At 58.0% G+C, this 19,548-nt stretch overlaps 2 protein-coding genes across 5 annotated transcripts in view; one reads left to right on the top strand and one right to left on the bottom strand.

Annotated features, from left to right (window-relative positions):
- The window catches only part of LOC111162338 (GSG1 like), a 198,452-nt gene extending 188,386 nt beyond the window's left edge, over positions 1-10,066 (top strand). For 2 of the 3 annotated variants that reach the window (XM_022526701.1, XM_022526698.1), the window contains one exon: positions 9,917-10,014. In XM_022526701.1, the coding sequence (XP_022382409.1) occupies positions 9,917-10,014 (98 nt within the window). Of the gene's footprint in view, positions 1-9,916 lie in introns of all 3 variants that reach the window. The other variant, XM_022526699.1, reaches the window with a different exon arrangement.
- Positions 10,067-17,242: 7,176 nt separating this feature from the next.
- LOC111162277 (KIAA0556 ortholog) overlaps positions 17,243-19,548 on the bottom strand; it is a 161,807-nt gene continuing 159,501 nt past the window's right edge. For both annotated transcript variants that reach the window (XM_022526574.1, XM_022526575.1), the window contains 2 exons: positions 19,409-19,497; positions 17,243-18,836 (listed from right to left, as the gene is read on the bottom strand). In XM_022526574.1, the coding sequence (XP_022382282.1) occupies positions 18,778-18,836; positions 19,409-19,497 (148 nt within the window). In that variant the 3' untranslated portion in view covers positions 17,243-18,777. The remainder of the gene's footprint in view (positions 18,837-19,408; positions 19,498-19,548) is intronic.

Raw genomic sequence — 19,548 nt, 5'->3', positions numbered from 1 at the left:
ACCTGCAGGAGCCCTCCACGCCCAGCCCGCTCCCCATGGCCCTCACCTCTGCCCTAACCCACTTCATCTGCCAGGCAGCTTTCCCTCCCGGAAGGAACATCAGTGCCCTCGTGCACAGGTCAACAGCCTGTAGGAAATGCATCTTTCATTCCCTCCAAGACACAGCTGTGAGGGAGCGAGAGCACACAGAGTCTTCTGCCTTGTGGGGCTCACCCTCCCTCTGCGGGGTAGCGCGGGAGAAAGTAAGCGACTCAGAAACGAACCAGGCCACCTCGCTCAGAGGGCGCAGGTGAAGGCCAGGCAGGCGGCTCTCGGGCGCCTCAGTGACCGGAGCCTGGAGGATGAGAAAGAGCCAGCCCCGGACTCACCCTCCCAGGCAGAGGCTTGCAAGTGCTAAGTCCCCGAAGCAGGGGCAGCAGGACCAGAGGTAGCTGGAGCAGGGACTGCAATGGGGAGGCCGGTGATGGGGCTAGAGGGGTACGGGGGCAGGGGCGTGGGAAGGAGCTGGCCATGCAGTGGGGAGTCTGGGGCGTTTTGAGCGGGAAGGAGACTTATCCAGATCCTTCATCTGTTTCTGCATCTGTCTATACCTTTAATCTGTGCTGAGAGCTGGATCATCTCTCTGTCTGTCCGTCTCCATTCCATATCCTCCCATCCAGCTGTAGCCATCCCTGCATCCATCTGCTCTGTGGGGAAAGGGTTGGAGGGGAGCAAGAGCGGAGACCCGGAGGGCAGCTTTGATGCTGTTGTAGTCATTCCCAGGAGAGAGGACCGTGGCCTGACCTTCGGCAATGACGATGAAAGTGGGTGGGTTCGGGAACTCTTGGCTGGAAGAATTGTCAGGATGTCTTCGTTTGGTTCTCCCAGAGGCAGACCCAGAGATAAGGACTTGGCAGACAGCACCCATCTGGGTGATCCCAGAAGACGCAGTAGGAGCAGGGGAGGCAGCCCAAGCAGGGAGGGGCAAGGTCTGTAAAGGACACAGTATGGAGGCGACCGCCCTGAACCCCGCTGGGGGGCTGGGGCCACCGGTGCAGAGCGTGTGTATCTGAGTTACCCCTCCAGACACAATGGCCGCTCTGCTCAGGCCCTGGGGATGCTGGGTCGGGGCCCAGGGTCTGCATTCCCCTAGGGCGGGTGGAGGTCAGCCACCCACCTCGCAGGAGGGGGTCCTCCGGGGCATCCGGGTGTCCAGAGAGGACAGAGGTTGGTGCGCCCATGCTGTTTGTCTGGGTGCAGTTGGACGGGTCCTGCAGAGCTGGAAAGGGAGACAGCTGCAGCTCAGTCCTCCAGGGAGCGTGCTTGGGGTGGGGAGAGCCGGCGAAGCTGCTGGATCCTAACGCTCTGCCTGGGGGGCTCACAGAGAAGCCACCGAAGGCTGCGAGGAAGGGACTGCCAAGGGCCAGTGGGGGGCCCCCAGAGGTTTGCCAGATCCCCGCTTCGCAGGAAGAAAGGAGCCTCCGGTCCCACAGCACCTCTGCCAGGTGTGCCTTTCATCCGGTAGCCGCTGTCTTTCCCACGGGGCCCGTGGAGGCGCTGGGGACTCAGTTCTCACCAGGAAGGGAAAGCTCCCCATCCACAGCCAGAGGAGCTGGCCTCAGTCCCTCCAGTTACCCCTGACGTGGCTGCTCCTGTGGCCTCAGAGAAAGCTATTGACTCAACACATCTTTACAAAAGCTGCTCCTCTGGACTGGGCCCGGGCTGGGTTCTGGATCACAGGGGTGCGCAAGGTGTGTTCCTGGACCGGGGGGCTCCCAGCCATGGCTGTCCTGTGCAGCCAGAGCTAGAGTGGGGTCCGTGCAGGTGCTGTGATGGCAGAGGCCGGGCGCCTGCTCTGGCTGGCGGTGAGGGCGAGGGGCTGGAGAGGGAGGGGTCCTTGGCCAGAGATGAGCCCACTTGGTAGAATCCTACAGCGATTATGATTCCTGGACTAGATGACAAAAATAGCCAATGAGAGGGCAGTCCCACCAGGTCTGCTGGTCCTGCCTCCTCCTGTGTGCGTTCTGAGGACTTTACATTTAGCTGCTTATTTAATCCTAAACATGGCCCATTTTACAGGCGGGGAGAGTGAGGCTCAACACGCAGCAGGGCTGGTATTTGGACCCAGCCCGTCTGGCCCCAGAGCCGGAACCCTGGGCCCCGAGGGTGAGCTGCCACATGCCTGTGGGGGTCCCCCATGCTGGGTGCAGCCGTCTACCAGACTCTGGGCGGGGCCCAGGGACTCAGGGACCAGCCCCACGTGGACTTGGTCCTCGCAGACCTCACGGGCTAGAAAAGCAGCTTGATGAGGCCATCTAGGGAAACAGCACCGTCCCCAGAACGCAGCCTCTTAGCCGCTAGTGGGGTTTTGGCCAAGAAAATATTTTGGAAATGCCTGGTCGAGTTTTGCAATATTTCTGCACCGAACAGCTGCTCGGATTTTGTGGTGGGCTGACTTGCGGGCAGGAGGAACGGGGGAGGAGGAATGTCAGCGAGCCCACGTTATTGAAGGCTTACTGTGTGCAGGTCTCTGCTCAGGCGTTCCCAGCCCTGGGAAGGAGGGATGATGACTCTGCTGTGGGGTTGGAAGGAGTAAGGAGCTGAAAGGCACCCTGACTTGCTGGGATCTCTGGTCCCCTGGAGGATATAGCCCTGCTCGGTTGTCCATTTTCCTCCTTCGAGTCCAAGGCCATTTCTGTTCTGGCCCCCCAAACCCCGCCCGCAGCTCCTCTCCCTCTCCCTTCTCTCATTCTGCTCCAGCCCCCTTGCCTTAGCAAGAAAATGAGATCATCCCCTCACAGGACCTTTGTACTTGCCATTCTCTCTGCCCAGAATGCTCTCCCTATAAACCCTTGCATGGCTGGCGTTGTCTCGCCTTGAAGTCTCAGCCAGAAGACTGCTTCCTTGGAGAAGCTTCCCCTGACTGCAATTTTCTTCCCCCGCTGTTCTCGTTATGACCTTGTTTTCTTTCCTTTGTGGCACCTGTCCCTCTTGAAATTATTTTTTGTATTTATGTACTTGGGTTTTATTTGGTGGCCGCTCCCAATTCGGTTCCAGGAGAACAGGCCCCCTGTCTTGTTCCATTAGAGTCTGTGTTCTGAGAACCTGGAACGGTGTGTTGCCTGTGTCTTGTGTTCAGTTGCTCCAGGTGTCTCCCGCTGTTTCCCACTGGAGCAGCCACTTCTCCGTCAACCAATACACGGATTTTGGGTACAAGTTGCTATTTTTCCTTGGGCCCCTCTGATGCGGACTCTGCCACAATTTCTTTTTCCCGAGGAAAGAGTGTGCTTTTCAAACTTGCCTCTGGGGCTCTGCAATGCCACCAGCTAGCTCGGGAGTGTCACATCAGATGTGACACTCAATGGAGGCGATGCTGCCATCTGGTCCAGGTGTCTGCATCTTCCTTCTGGGGGCAACGGAGGCTTGCAGCTGATCGCAGCTGTCAAGTTCAATGCCTAAGACAAGCTTTTGATTCTGCCAGGTGTGTCTGGAAGGCCGGGCGGGGCCTTGGCAAGAGGGCTATCACTTGCCGGGTGGAGAGGTGGCTTCTGGGAGCTCCATCTAGATGGGTTTCCGCCGCCGCTGCCCTCAAAATAGCAGAGGGAATTTCAAGAAAGACTTTCCTGGGTCCAGAGCAGCTTGGCATTTTTATTAGATCAAAATCACATCCAATAGAGTACTGCTCGGGTCGCTTCCTTTATTAAAATGGAAGCAGACAATGTTTCTGAAATAAATGTCGATGCCGACTCGCTGGGCACCCAGACAGGTCTGCGGCTTGGAGGCCTCTGAGACCTGGGACCCTGGGGGCTGAGAGACCCAGGCCAGTGTTCACATCAGAATCACCTGGGGGGCTCCCTAAAACACGGATTGCCGGGCCCCGTCTCTGAGTTCCTGGCTCAAGAGGGCTGGGGCGGGGCCTGGGCATCTGCATTGCTAGCGGGGGCCCGAGGGACCCTGTTGCTGCGTCTCTGCGGACCAGCTTCGGAGCAGACCTCAGCCCCGAGCCAGGAGCCATCCCTCCAAAGCTGCGGCCAGGAGCGGCTCTGCATTTTGTCCTCTGCTTGGGCCCTTTGGTGGCTTCTGGATGGAAACGGGTGCTTCTAGGGCCAACTCCTCTTCAACCCATTCTCCTAAGATGGTCTTGGTGCTGCCTCCCCCATCCCCTCCTCCTAGGTCCCCAAGCGCCTCCGGTGGCCCCCCTGGCGGGTGTCGGCTCTGTGCTGACCCCTCCCACACACACCCACAGAGGCCCTCCCGCCACCCCCTCCCATCCCCGCTTCATTTCCCAGCCACCCACCACTCTTGGGACCCTTCTCTGCTAACTGTCCCCCCACTAGGTTACAGATGTGGGGACAGGGGCCTTGTCACCTCAGTTGTGTGGCCACCCCAGGGCCTGGCCCACAGTGGGTCATCAGCATGTGTCCAGCGAATGACTTAGCTTACTCCATCCCCTTGCGGTAGTTACTCTGACGACTATTTCCGTTTTACGGGAAAAGATACTTAGGGTAGGAGAAACCAGGTCATTTGTCCTGGGTCACAAATCCAGACAACTTACTGTGCTTTTGTTCTTCTCTGTGACCATTTCTTTTGTCCAGAAACACTTGGGGGGGGCAGTTGTTAAAATACAGATTTCCCCGGAAATTCCAACTCCTTGGTTTGGGGCAAGGCTGAGGAATCCACATCAGGTAAGTCTGATGCTCAGGTGCAAATCCCAGGTGTGGGATGGACCCCGTCACCCGGAGGGGGCTGCTGGGACTTTTCCCCGCAGGCACCCATAATCTCCCAACCCTCCCTCCGCCCGCTGCGTGTGCCCTGCTTTCCAGCTGCACAGACCTTCTTGCCTCCCCCGACCACCAACGGTGCTGGGTTTTTCACACCTCCTGAAAACCTCATTTACCTGCCAAGAACCTATTTCACACTCTGTTCCTTCTGCCTGAAAAGACCTGCCCCCTTCCTCCACTGGGCAAGAAACGAACCCTACTTGTGGAATTGTGAGCTTCACAGTGCTTTCTAAGTCTAGTTCAAATGCCCAGGGGATGGCAGCCAGCCCCGCCTTCCCCCTCTGCCACGCTGGTCATGTTCATCTCTGCGTTGTCTACAAGGTGGGATTTTATGGTGGTTACCAGCCTGGGCCTTTGGAGGCTGCCTGGGTTCAAATCTGGCAGTGAGACTGCGGACAAATGACTTAACCCGTCCTGGCCTCGCTTTCCTCGTCTATCACATGGGCATAGTAATGGCACCTCACTCAGATTTCTGAGGATTACATGGGCCAGTGCCCCTGAGGCATGGTGAATGGCTCCTGGCACACGGTAAGGGCTGTGTGCTCTCGTCATTTCCGCCTTATATGTCTGTCTCGCTCACAGGCACTGGCAAGTGTCTCACTCCTGTCTGCAGACCCAGCACCCACAGTGGAGGCGGGCACACAGTAGGTACCCAAAAAGCGTTTCATAAAAGAGTAAAGGAGTCCGTGGTCCTGGGATGGGTGGCAGGTTAAGTGGACTCAGCCTGATCCTGAGCGCATAAAACAGATGAGCAGGTCGTGGGGTCCCCAGGAAGATGGACTCCGGCCAGAACAGGGCTGGGGCGGCCCCGTTCGATCTCCTAAGACACGCGATCCCCAGGGTAGACCACAAAACCCAACCTCCCTTCCACACGGCTCTCGCGCACACCTGCCCCTCTTCCCAAATCCTTCCTTGTTCATTCATTCAACAGATGATCAGTGTGTGTGGAATTAAGCGAGGCACTAGGGACACAGCCACAAGGAGCAGCTCAGCTAATCTGTGTCCCACGTTACGTACAGCCTCGTAGGGGAACCGGGAGGAATCGAGTAAATGGCTATTCCCAAATATGCTAGAGTCTCTGAAGTGCCCCCAGGATACAGATCTGCAGAGTGGGGTTGACTTGGAGAAGCAGCCCTAGGGCCCTCGCCAAGGTGGTGACATTTTAGGAGTTGAAAATGGACAGTGGTGTCACTAGCTGAAGGGTCTTCAAAGCCAGACACCTCAGGGCCAGCCTTCATTCATTTCTCCCTCACTCCCCTCACCCCTTCTCTTTCTAGAGGAAAGAATTGGGGCAGCGAGACAGTAGGGTCTGGCTGGACCGGCGAGTCCTCAAGAGAGGGCGTCAGCACCTTGGATAGCGCATGTGGGGTGGGGCAGGGGGGTTGGCCGTCCCCTGTTTCTCCCATGCCAGGTCGGGCTGGGCTGCGTGGGGTCAGAAACACCAGCACTAGCCACTTGCCCACCGTCATCAGTTCCTTTACCAGCTTCAGAGCGCCTTGGACAAGTTCCATCCCCTGTGAGTGCCCCCGTTCCCCCTTCGACACATTTGCGGTGGCACTGGCAGACTTGCTTTGAAGGGCCCTTCCAACTCAGTGAATCCATTCTGGAACAGAGGATGTGACTGCACACCATTCAGCAGAGCTGAAAGCTGATCTCCTGGGATCTTGGTGCCCTGGGGGAGTTCATGACAGCGATTTCCCACGGAACGATGGAGAAATGAGGACGGAAGAGACAGGACATTAAATGCGTTCATGTTCATTTGGGCCGAGTACTCTGCTAAGCCTGGTTGCTTCCAAGGGAATTTAAAACACAGTGCTTGCTCTCCACCCTCCGAGTGGCACCTTGGACAGATCTCTTCCCACCCTTGGGCCGTGGCTCCCCATCTGTGAAGAGAGGTGGTTGACTCCAACCCCCTCCCATACAGGCATTTTGCTATTACTGTGTCAGTCTGAGGTCGGATAGGACGGACTTCTAGCTGGGGGCCTGCTGGGCCTGCTGAACCTTTGTAACTCACATTCATTGCAGGTTCAGAGAGGAGAAGGTGCTTGTCAACAGTCACACAGCTTAAAAAAAAAAAAGAAAGAAAGAAAAGAAGACTGACAGACACAGCTTGTAATCAGTGGAGCCTGGATTGGAACCTTTGATCGCAAGACTGCAATAGGAGTTCTCCCCCCTAAGCCTGTATCCACAGGAGAGACTGACCGAGGAGCCTCGCATAATGTACAGAATCCCAGACCAGGAGGGGCAGGCAGAGCTCAGTCTTCAAGCTTAGGAATTACTCCATCCTCCTCCCGCCTAGTTTCTTCACTTGTCTCTTGCTGTGTGCCTGGCCGGGTGCTGGGGGCCAAGGCTCTGGGATGAAAGTAGACTCAGTCCCCACCTGCACTGGGTCCCAAGGTTAGCTGGGGAGACCCTCACAACACAAAGTGACAAGCCCAGGGGGAGAGAGAGATCAGCAGCCTGTTGTGCGGTCATGGGGGGAGCAAGGTCTGTGCCTGTGAGGTCGTGGGATGCTTCCCAGAAGGGGTGCATTTGAAAGACAAGTGGGAGACTCAGGAACCAGGAAACAGCAGGGAAGGGCATCAGGCCGAGGGACCAGAATGTGTGAAGCCACGGCACAGAGTCATGGAACAAGGATGCAGGCTGGGAAGGAGAGGTCAGAACTGGCCAGGCTGAAAGGTGCTACTTAGCCTACAGACGGCTGTGAACGTGTTAAAATGTAAATGTCAGTATTGAAAGCCTAGGAGATTTTATTATGAAATTCTGATTTTCAGTTTCCCTGAACTTTCTAGAAGATCTGAGCCCACATTCTCCATGGCAACAATCGGCCAGAGCTGAAGAACGGTTGGTTGATTCTGGCTGCTTCGCCCATTTATGTCATTTGAGTGGGTCCTGTAGACCTTCTGAGCTGGTATTCTCCAATCTGTGGCATCAGGGGCTTCCCCCTCCCTCTGTCCCCACTCCCTGCCAGCTAGTGACTAGCCCCAAAGTAAAGATACTGGAAGATGGAAAGTGCGTTGGGTGGTGGTGGCCTGGTGGGGGGGGTGCTCCTCATGCGGGGGGACAGAGCTCCTTACTCTCCGCTGTAAATGGCTCTGGGCCCCAAGCCCCTCCCGGGAGGCTTCCAGTCCTCGGTGACAAACCCACCTCTGGATCCAGGCGACAAGCAGCCTGATCTTGATTCAAGGAAGGATAGGGATCATGGCCTTTCCTCTTCCATCAAAATGCATGATCGCTTTCTCTCTGTTCCAGCAGACTCTCCGGGGTTGGCCCCGTTGGCAATGGTGGGAGCAGCTACGATCACTTTTAAATATTCATTTAGAAAAAGAATCAAACCTTTCTGCAATCAAATATTTGCTTCCAGATTTTTTTTTTTTTTAAATCCAAACACCTAGATCTTGGCAACATTCACTTCCAAAGAATGCAACTGTTTCAGTGGTTGGGGCCAAAACAAACATTTTTCCCGAGGCCAAATGGTTCCAGAATGTTTGCCAATTATTTCCCACCCTTTAAAAAATACACTAAAATTAGTAAAGCACTAACATTAAAGAATATCCAAGGCAGAAAAAACATCAAAGCACAAAACCCCACGACCACCCTCCAAATCAGCACAGCCATCCTCCCCTCTGCCCGTGGCTTTCCAGGCTTTGCCATGAGGAAGAGCTGCTTTGGGGATAGAGGAAGGCTAGTGAGCCATCTGTCTTTAGAGGTATGCAAGCAAGGGCTTGGCTTCACCAGAAATTCCCACCTCAGTGGGGCTGGCTATGAAGAACCTGTCTGACCCCAAAGGATGACAAGAATGTCTTAGCCTCCGTTAGAGCTCAGAGTAGAAGAACCGACATGGAACACAGTCTTTAATGAGGAAGTGTGGGATCAGGAAAAGTCCATCAGCTGCTTATCCTCGCTGAGCGTCCATTCCCTCATCTGTAAAATGGGTGCTAGCTACTTCACAGGCTTGTGAGGCTAGAATCAAGTAGGGTAGAGACCTTGAATGCTAGGTGGCTATTGGTTTTCTCTCTGGACCCCCAGCCCACCCACCGCGCCCATCTCTCTTCCCTCTGTTTCTGTCTCTGCTTCCACCTCCCCTGATCCGTCGTCGAACTTCTGTCTCGGGTCAAGCCATCCTTCTCCTTGGCTCGTGGTCTGAGGGCCAAGCTGGAGAGTCCCACTGGGGCAGGTGCTCCAAGATGAGGGAAACTGCCAAGGGCCTCAAAGAGATGTGGGGGGCTTCCTGTAGGAGGGGAGATGTGAGCCAGGCCCTGAGGGTTTGATTCACAGCAGGTACAAGGACATGTTAGCAGGTCGCGGCATGGGGTTGGACACCGCTCCTGTGTGCTGGAGATGTTAAGGAGGCATTCGAGTGAAGGCAGGGAGCAGGCTTCTGGGAACCCAGGGAGACGGGAGTGAGTATGTTGGACGAGGACCAGCTCCCAGCCCTTCTGCTTGCCCAGGCCCCCAAGAGCAGCGGGCAGCAGCAGGCAGTGGTGGGGTCTCTCCCTTTTGCCCTGGGTCAGAGCGCTGCCCGGACTCCCTTTGGGCACACCCACGCACTCACTCTCAGTCCCTGTGTACGCCTGTTCTTCTAACCCTCCCCCAGCTCCTTGAGCACGTGGAGACACTGTAGTTTGGGGAAGCCTGGTAGGTGGGTAAGTGGAGAGGTGGTGACGGGCTGGCTGGGTGGATGGGTGGGCACGGGAGGGAGAGGGACGGGAGGCTGGAGGGTTGGGTGAGTCCGTGGGTGTGGCGGCAGGCCGGGCAGTGGGCAAGTGGTTGGGTGAGGTGGAGGGCGGGTGAGTGGGAGGCTAGACGGGTGTTTCCAGAGGCAGGGACATGTGGCTACGGAAGTCGGGAGGCTGGGGGTGTGAACGGGGTGGGAGGAGGGTGAATGGTGTGTTGACAGGGGGAAGGTGCATGCGTGGGTTTGGGACTGTGGGCGGGAGGCGTGTCAGAGTGGGGTCGTGGGCACACTGGTGGGTAGGAAGTGGATGGCAGTGGGTGTTGGCGGATGGATGTCGGGGTGGGCGGGTAATGGGGACGGGATGCTGAGCTGGGACGTGAGGGGCAGGCCGCTGGCTGTGGGTTGACAGATGGGTGGGCAGTGGGTGCATGGAGGGAGGAAGGCAGCCGTGAGTACTGACCAACGCGTCTCTTGGCAGGACACCATCCACACATGGGAGATTCCTGGCCCCGGAGCTCCACACAGGAGGTCCCCGAGCTGAACCGCCAGTGCTGGGTCCTGGGGCACTGGGTGTGACCAAGACCCAGCGTGGCCCCCAGACTTCAGGCTGTCATCGGAAGCGGCCCCCGTGCCACAAGACCACGGGTCTGGTGCTCCTGGAGAGTTGGCCTGTGTGCTGTGAACTCAGCCAGCCTGTGTAGGAGACACAGGCCTGCCCTTCCCACCACCGCCCGGGGCTCAGGGCCCTGGACACGGAACCAGGGTGGCCTGAGGCATGCACGGGGCTGCACATGGTGACTCTGGGACGATGACTCCTGACTTTTGCCACCGTCACACACGGCGCCCTGTCCAGTGCAGCCAGGATGCCACGGAAGACACAGTTGTTGGCCCCGGAAAGCGGGCCGGGAAGTTCAGGGGGTGTCAGGCGGCGCAGAGCCCTGCCCGAGGCAGGGAGTGGGTGGGGCTTCCTGGCGCTGGCACCACAGTGGGGGCACAGAGCAGGCACACAGCAGGGGCACAATAAATGCTTGTTGAACCTGTTTTCTTGCTATGTGTGGAGGCCAGTTGCTCTCTGGGCTGTGGCTGCCCCCCACGGCCCCACCCTATCAGGTCCTCAAGGACCCTGAAGGTGAGACAGCCTGAGTGTGCTGGGGTCAGGGCCAGACACCAAGGTGCCCAGAGTGGAAGCTGGGTCTGGGGGGTTGGGGTCAGCACGGAGTCAGGCTGGCATGCTGCCTTGGATTCCAGAAGTGTGCAAGGTAGGGATGGGACAGGCAGGTGGGAAACTTGGAAGACAGGGCCTCAAGCCCAGGCCCTAAGCTGCCCTGACCCCCTGGGGATCCTTGACCCCATGTCTAGAGGTACCTTTATGTGGAGTCCTGGGGCTTAGGTGCCTAGAGAAACATCCCTATTATAAAGATGAAGGAACTTAGGGTAACAGAGATGAAGTAACCTGCCTAAGATAAGAGAGCTAGTGAATGGCAGAGATGGGGTCAGAACCAGGACTTTAAGAAGCCTCATCCCTTTCCAGATGGATTTCTAGAGCTTTCCCCCAAGTAGAGAATGTTCTGCAGACTTCCATACGTCCATCCATCACCAACTCATTATCTATCCTCCATTCTCCATCATTCATCCATCATCTGCCAATCCATCCATCCATCCATCCATCCTCCATCCATCCATCCAACCCTTCATCCATCCATCCATCAATCCATCCTCCATCCATCCATTCATCCAACCATCCATCCTCCATTCTCCATCCATCCATCATCCATCATCCATCCATCCATCATCTATCATCCATCCATCCTCCACTTACCAGGTATCATCCTTCCTTATATCAGATGTCCATCCATCTTCCTTCCTTGTATGACCATCCTCATCATTTAACTCCATGTATCCATCTATCCTATGATACAGTTCATTGTGCCCTTACTATGTGCCAAGCACTGCCGTGAGCACTTGAGATAAGATATTGAGCCAACCAGATGGGTGTCTGTCCTCACAGAAGGGCGTGACAGAGAACTAGACAGATGGCAGTTGCACGCTGTGTGGCATGCTTGGCGCCCAACTCTGGGGCCAGGCAGCCTGGACTTAGATTCCTGCCCCCACACTTGAGACCTTAGGCAAGTGACCTAACCTCTCTGTGCCTCATCTCCATGGGCACATGGGGATAATCATTATACCTACCTCGTACAGCTGTCCTGAGGGCTAACTGAGCTAATGTACGTGAGGCATTTAAACAGAGCCTGGCACATAGTGCTTTGTTGGTGTTTGCTCTCATCTTGATGGGGGAAAGTTAGGGGCTCTGGGATCTTAAAGGCAGCACCTGCTGGGGGAGGGAGGAGGTGGCAGTGGTCAGGAAGACTCCTTTGGGAAAAAGATGTTTAAGCCAATACATGAATACATGAAGGTTGTCTAGCTGTCAGGCAAGAGGGAGACTGTCAGAACATTACAGGAACCTTCCAGCAGCCTAGACTGTAGGTATGGAGAGAAGAGAGGGCCACAGGGGGTGCGAAATCCGGCTGCAGATGAGGTCGGGGGAGCTGGGCCAGAGTGACACAAAGCTTCCCTAGGAAGTTTGGACTTTATACTGGGGTGCACCCCACTGTGCATTCCAGAAGGATTTCTGCCACCTCTTCCCTCCCAGGCTCAGAGGGAGAGGAGAGGGTGGTCTGGTGCACACAGTGGCCCAGGAATAGGACAATGAGGGCAGATACAGCTAGTCCAAAGGGAAAGTCAACAGACTGATGTGTAGAGAAAGTTGGAAAAGACTCTCCGATTCCGGACTTAGGTCAGGTGCGGGTCCTGATAGCTTGGGTCTCAGGGTCCAGGGGACACCCACATAGCGACGTGTGCTCATTTACTCACGCATGCATTGACTGATCAAGTGATTCATTAATCCACTTTCCATTCACTCAGTAAATATTGTGCACCTACTGTGTGGGGCAGGAGACGGGTCTGGGAGGAGTATCAGGGCCCACTGACAAAGATCTCAAATATCAGAACAAGGAGTTTGGGCTTTGGCTCCTGGGGCTGGGCTCCCAGGTCACCAGGCATCCTAAGGCTCTATCCTCAGCCAGGGTCCTTCTGTAGTTGGCGGCTGGACCACCAAAGTCCAGGAGAGATGATTTTAATTGACATATGGGCAAAAATTTAATCTATTTTAATAGTTGTGTTTATGTCAATGTGTATTAGGAAAAATTGTATAACGGGCACCTTAGTGTCATGATTTCACAGACGCTGTTGCTTAGGAAGAAACCAAAATAGGCATTTAAGTAAAAAGACAAAGAACTGGTTTGAAGAAACATACTCAATAAATAATCGTGCAAGTGGTATGTGATTACGGTATGCGGACGGCCCAGTGAAGGCCTTTCTAACCCCCTGATCAGTCCATCCATCGGTCCTCCCGTCCCTCTGGGCACCTATCGGGCAGAGAGGGTGAGCCCCAGCTGTCTTCCCGTCCCGCGGAGCCAGCAGCAAGAAGGCTGCTGGAGAGGGGAAAGGAAGCTTTGTCTGGCCGGCCCGAGGCCTGGTCCCAGTGGCTTCTGCTGAGTGTTCCTGGGAGGGTGGTCTGCACGCAGGGAGGAAGGAAGACCACACAGGCTGAAGGCAGGAGGTGTCTGGGTGCCCACACCCAGCGTCCCCGCATCCACGCTCCCGGGGCTCCTGTGTCCACGTCAACCGCGACAAGCCTGAGTTGACACTTAGTGCTCTGTGTGCACCCGCTGGCCCCGAGCACGTGCTCCCAGCTGGTCCGGGACATGGACGGGCTTGCGTGTGCTTGGGGGCCTGCTGTGGGGCCATGCCTTCTTGTTGGCTCACATCGCCCCCTCTTCCCAGGGGAGCCGTGGGGGCCCCAGCCCAGGGCTAATGGGCAGGCCCAGGCCTCAGGAAGTCGTAGAGCTGACCTGCCTCTTTGGCTGGTGGCTGTGATGCGCAGTCGTCCCCGCCACCCTCACCAAAGCCAGCCTCTCTTGGCCACACCCTTGTCTCTGCAGGTAACAGAAGCGGCAGCTTGATTCCCGGGCTTCCCTTCGCTGCAGCCAGGCCTGACTTGTCGCACTGGGGAGGCTTGTCCCCCGGGGAGGAGGTGAGGACCGAGGAAGGTGTCAGAGGCCGTGGAGTTAGTTCAAATCCCGAGACTTCCACAGACCTGCTGTGGGTCCCGTTTGTCCATGAACTGCTCACGGAGGGGAGGGCTCCCGTGGGCCAGGCACGACAGTGCAGGGGCACCGCCATGGTGGGTCAGGAGGACACAGTCCTCACCCTCACGGAGTTTGTATTCCAGCGAAGAGACAGAGACGACTCAAATCATTCCAACAACAAAACTATCACTTCCAAGCGGGAGGAGTGCTATGTAAGCCAACTCAGAGAAGGCCTGATTCATGCTGGAATGGAGAGGGTGGGCGTCTCAGGAAGGGCCAGCAGGGACTGAAGGAAGCAGCAAGGGAGTATGGGTAGAAGAACAGAAGCATGTTCAAAGGCCCTGGGGTTGAGAGGAATGTGGGGTGTGGGCTGTGACAGGACACAGCACTTGGAGCTCGAGGCGGGGGCATGAAGTCTGCTGCTGAGCCATTGGTCTTCAGGGGTTGGAGCCTGTGGGGTCTGCGGGTGATGGCCAGGAGTGTGGCCTTCAGCTGGAAGGCCACAGGGAACTATGGGCAGGAGGATTTTCAGAGGAGGACCTGGCAAGTTGCTCCTGGCTGTGTCGGGCCAAGGCCTGGGAGATGGGGTGCAAGGCAGAGGCAGGGTGAACAGAGGGGGTTGTGGCAGATCCTGACAGGTAACAGTGGGGGGCTCAGGCTGTGGGGGGTACCAGGGATGAGCTAACCCACCTCCATGCAGCCTGGGGATGGGTGAAAGCACGAGGCACACCAGGGCTCGGCTGGCTGTTCTCTGAGGCTCCTGTCTGGGCTTTGATGCTGCACAGACGGGGACATGGAGGGCCACTCGGGGCCATGGCAGGAATCGGGGGAAATGTCATCTGAGCGGATGAGTTAGAAAAGCGCCTGACCTCCAACCACAGGCGCTGCGGCCCCGGGGCACATGGCTTGGGGGGGGGCTGGAGTTTAGCGCCACTCACCCCTCACTCTGGGGCTGTGACCAGTGAACAGATCGCACTGCCACATGGGTGGACGGCCCCACTGCGGGACTGAGGACAAACTCAGCCCAGCCAGGGACCATCAGTCATGAGGAAAAACCAATCTCCTCCGTGTGGGGATTTACTGCCTGGGCAGACAGGAAATCCCGGCGCAGGACCTCTGCCCTGTCCCTGGCCCTGCCCAGCCCACGACACCCTGGTAATAGCTTTTGGGGACACATTTCATCCTGGGCTGACACCAGCGAAGCCTCCACCTACGGGGAAGCCCTGGCAGGGGAGTGGGGCTCTGCCAGGAGGGGGCTGGGCCGAGGGGGGCTGAGGGCGCCCTGGGATGCCAGGGGGAGTGGGAAGGGGGCTTCTGTGTGGGAACAGTTCCACCGCATGAGGCTGAGCTCGCAAGTCCCTGCACCAAGCCCAACTCCCCACCCGTCCTCGGGCCCTCCTGATCCCCCCCAAACCTGGAAATGGCCAGAGTGAGTGTGGGCGGCCTGGGGGCACAGGGTGGGCTGGGGAGAGAGGCGAGCGGTGGGGAGAATGAAAGAGCAGAGGCTGAGACCTCCACTTGTGCTCCTAAGCCAGTGCCGCTTGTGGCCCAAGGAGCCAGCGGAGGCTGGGAGATCGCCCTGAAGGTCAGGAGGGGCCAGTGGAAGGTGGGGCGGGTTTCTCTGGCGGGGAGCCCGGGTACGGAGCTGGGAGCCCCAGCTCAGCCCCAAGGACACTGTTTTGTTATGAAAGCCTCAGTGTGCACAGCTGGGGCCCTATGGCCGGGAGCACAGCCCCACCCCTGCCAGATGCACACACCTGGGCACACTCCAAGGCCGCCTGGGCTGTGCAGGTGACATGGGTGAGGGACACAGGCAGGGCCCGAGACAGAGGGGCCATGAGTGACGGGGACAGGCGCTGCCCGTTCTTGGAGAGAAACGGGGGGTTGTCCAGACCTCTACAGTCAGCCAGATCTAAGTGGGCTGAGTCACCAGACACTCCTTTGAAGGGGGTTTTAGGCAGGTTGGGAGCTGAGGATGTGGCAGCAAAGAGGCAGAGGGCTGGGGCAGCCGCCACCCGTCAAAGTGCAGAGACAGCCTCAGCAGGCTCCGGGGGGACCATCGGGGGCCTTCTGCGGTCGTGGCACCCGTGCAGAACTGTCTGGAGACCAACGAACACACACACACAGAAGCAGGTCCTTCCCACTGCTGGACAGAGGAAGCAGGTCCCCCAGGGACAGAGGCCGCTCTTCCCTAGCCCCCTCGTCAGCTGTGGCCTGGAGCAGAACCCCAAGCCGGGTGCCAGCCTGTCCCCACCCACCCCATCCCACCAGCAGGACAGGACAGTTACAGCTTCGGATAATTCCTGCCCAGTGCCAACGCGTAGGGTGGAAAGCATGACGCCCAGGGGAAGGCCTCTGTCCTCCCACGGTGGCTGAGGGTGGGGTCTGCGACCTCCCACATGCCAAGGTCACTGCACCCGAGCCCTGCCTTTGTGCCCTCGGGGGTCTGAGGGCCCAGGAATGATCCCCTCCCTCCTCTGACTTCCCAGGGAGGAACCAGCTCTGGGGTGTTCGTGGAGCCACAGGCTGGTGGGGGGAACCCGGAAGGGAGGGGAGACTGGGGTTATGTGGGCTTGGTGACTGGTTTGGCTCACTTGGTGTTTGCTTGGTCTAGTTGAGCCAACATTTACAAGTGAAATTTCACATTAAAAATAGATAAAACACCTCGATTTCTGGCTTTTGTTAAAATCCTTGAACGTCTGGTAACCCTGGGACATTGTCACTGAATTCCAGCTGTCCCCCAGAAGGGACATGCTCTGTGCTGCTGACCAGGTCCTCCAGGGCCGGCTTTGCTCCTGGACTGCAGACCAGGGCTCTGGCTGGGGGCTGGGAGGCGGATCATGGCCCCGAAGCTGGGCTGCCCCGCCGGGCCTCCCACCCCACACAAGGAATACTGAATGGCCTTGCCTGCCCTCCAGCATCTCCGGGGCTGGCCCAGAGATGCCACCACGGAGGGAAGTTGGGGAGGCTTGCCAACACCAAGGGGGCCAGAGTGACTCTCCCCTTTGCCTGGGACAGAGGAGAGAGATGGGGTTTCTGAGGGGCCCGCTTGCTTACCCCAGTGAGCTGTACCCCAGAACTGGTGCCCCCACCCCTACCAAGTGAACCTTCTTCCCTCCCCAGGGCTGATGCTCCCAGACGCCCATGCTCACCTCTGAAGGCAGCTGGGGAGTGGCCCAGGAATTGGGCATCTGGGGGCTTGGCTGCTAGGATCCATGTAAGCCTAAGGGAAACCCCAGGGCCAAAGACCCAGGGATTTCACCTTGTCTCAGCTCTCCTGTGGTCACCCTGGGATTTGTGCACTAATGGCTTCCAAAACTGCGTGACTTGGGCAAGTTACTCAACCTCTCTGGGCCTCAATTCTCTCATCTGTGAAGGGAGGATCATAATAGTGCCTAGAAGGGTTGTGACATGGGTTCAGTGAGATGGTGCCAGATGCGAACTAACTACTGCATCGCCCCCGATCATAACCCCCTCTGCAGGTGGGGAAAAGGAAGCTCAGAGAGGGGACTGGGCCCCGTGTCATCCCAGCAGCCTCCAGTGATCTCTGCCTCTGTTCTGGGAGGCAGCACGGGCCCCCTCTGCCTGACCCCAAATCCAGCACATCGGCCCACAGTCTTAATAACATCTTTTATTGATTTTGCGGGAGAAAAAAAAAATAGAATTTATCTTACAGTTAATGCCTGTACAGCTTTCTTCCCCTCCTCAATTGCATGGCGCCACAGTCATTACCAAGAGCAGTGGGGGTTCTGGGAGCAGGTGGGGGTCTGAGCTGTGCCCCAGCCTCGTGTGGGGACAGACAGCCGGGCTGCCTGTAAGTGGAGGCACCGGCTTTGGTCCCTAAGGGCTTGATCAGCCCCGTTTCCCCGGGCCTCAGCTCTTCTGGGAGCCCAGAGGCCCCGTCTGGGAGGTGAGCACGGAAGCCGGGGGCCCTGGAAGCTACAGAGATGATGGATCTTCTGCGGGAGATACGGTTCCTTATCTTCCCATCGGCCCCACGCTCCAGATGAAAAGCGCATTTGCATAGCTGCTCCGCCGAAGCTGCAAAGCTCATAAAAGTATTTGCGGGGCTCTTGGTTGCATAGGAACCTACTTGGAGTACAGCGCTGCGGCGGGGCCGGGCGGGCGCCAGGAAGACAGCGGATTAATATTTGCAACGAGAAATTACCCACCACTGGGAAACCAATTAGATCCCTGATCCGAGCTTGTTACATCGATGGAAATAGATACGTTCTGAGCTTCACTCGCTGGGGGTGCGGGGCACATTTCCAACTCGAAGGGAAGCTGCTGCAGGGGAGGGGCCTGGGCAACAGGCACCTCTCGGCATGACTGCAGGGCACCTGCTCTGAGGACTGAGGAAGGGAGGAACCAGAGCGGCAAGCAGAAGGAGCCTGAGCTCAGACCAGAGGGAGGGGCCATCCGCCTCCAGACAAAGTTCCAGTGGAAGGGGAGGCGGACCCTGGGGCTCGAGGGGTAGGCTGGGGGCCTGGTCCTTGGCCTGCAGCCCTGCTGGCCGTCTGGGGTGTGAAGCTGCCCACCGCCCGTCCTATGTGGGCCTGGCAGCACAGCAGGTGCGCATGGCTCCCTTTCTTCCCTCTGCGACACACACATCCCTGGGCGGTCCGTCTTCCTCACCTGGGATGAGGGGAGGGGCTGGAGCAGTTCTGGCTAAACTTTCAGGGTACCAGGGAGCAACCCCACCCTCTAAGCCGGCTCCACCAGCCACCAGATGAGGCAGGGATGTGGCGGGGAGGGGAGCTGTTTGCACCTGCACTCGGGGCCTTCCCTGATGCCCCCCACCATGTTGGTGTTGGTGGCTGAGGCCCCCTCCCCACCGTCCCGCTCGGCCCTGGGTGGCTACACTCTGCAGGGAGGGGAGGCCCCCCCAGGCCACCTCACCGTCCCAGCCTGAGGTGGCCCAGTGGGTTTGTGGGCACAGACGTCGGTGCCTGGGGCCCTGCTCTGCTGGAGCCTGCAGGAGACACCGAGCTGGGGCTCCTGGGAGCGTACCCCGGAGCCGAGGGGCAGAGGGAGGCCGTGTCACACGAGTCCCCCTCTCATTCTCCTCTCCCAGCCCCTGGAGTCCAGGCTGCCAAGGCTGAGGACGGGGGCAGAAGACACAGGTGCTGGGTCGGTGCGGGTGACAGAGGCCGCCGCTGGCTGGGAGGACCAGCGCTCCCTCCTCCGCGGGTCAGCACCGCCATCGTCGCGCTATCTCCTTCTCGCTTATGCACGTTTTGGGTCGTAAGGCTGTCAAGGGAGAGAACAGAGAGGAGGCCATTACCCAGCCTCAGTCCCTGAGGGCAGCCCCACACCTGGGCTTGCAGGGGGGTGGGGATGCCCAAACTGCCTGAATTGCCGGCCCAGGGCACCGCCCCTGAGCGTGGCACCCAGACAGGCTGACCCGTTGCCGCCCTCCCACAACCCTACACCCCCGCAGCAGGCTCCGCCACGCTGTTCCCTCTGCCCAGCCAAGTCCCCGTACGTCTTAGGGTGCAGCTCGAACAGCACCTCCTCTGGGAAGCCCTCACCCCGGGCATCCTCCACTGCTTTCCCACGGCACAGGACAACCCCTTCCATACGGCATGTCTGCCCTTAGCGGCCTTTTCCGTCTGCACCCCGAAGCCTGGCTCCCAAGAAGCCACACCGAGCCACAGGTGCCTTCAGGAAGGGCACCTGTTCTGCCCCTGCAGCCCCCCGGGGAGAGAAGATGGGTCCGAGGGGCAGGCAGGGCTGGGTGTGGGTGTGGGACGCTGCCAGCTCCTTGTCTGCACCGCCTGGAGTCCCGTAGGCGACACTCTGGGCGGGGCAGCGAAACTGACCTGGGTCAACCAGGCTCTGCTTCCTTTTCGAGTTGGTGATGATCTGGTTTTCATTCATCATCTGAACGTCCTGATCCTCCACCTGATTGCTGTGGGGAGGGAGACGGTGGAGGGCTCGACCCCTGCCGTCCGTCCTCATT

This window comes from Enhydra lutris, unplaced genomic scaffold (assembly GCF_002288905.1).
Source record: "Enhydra lutris kenyoni isolate GAN:26980312 unplaced genomic scaffold, ASM228890v2 scaffoldscaffold90, whole genome shotgun sequence".
NCBI classification, from domain to species: Eukaryota; Metazoa; Chordata; class Mammalia; order Carnivora; family Mustelidae; genus Enhydra; species Enhydra lutris.
Note: the sequence above shows the minus strand (reverse complement) of the source record. Positions and strands in the feature narration are given on the sequence as shown.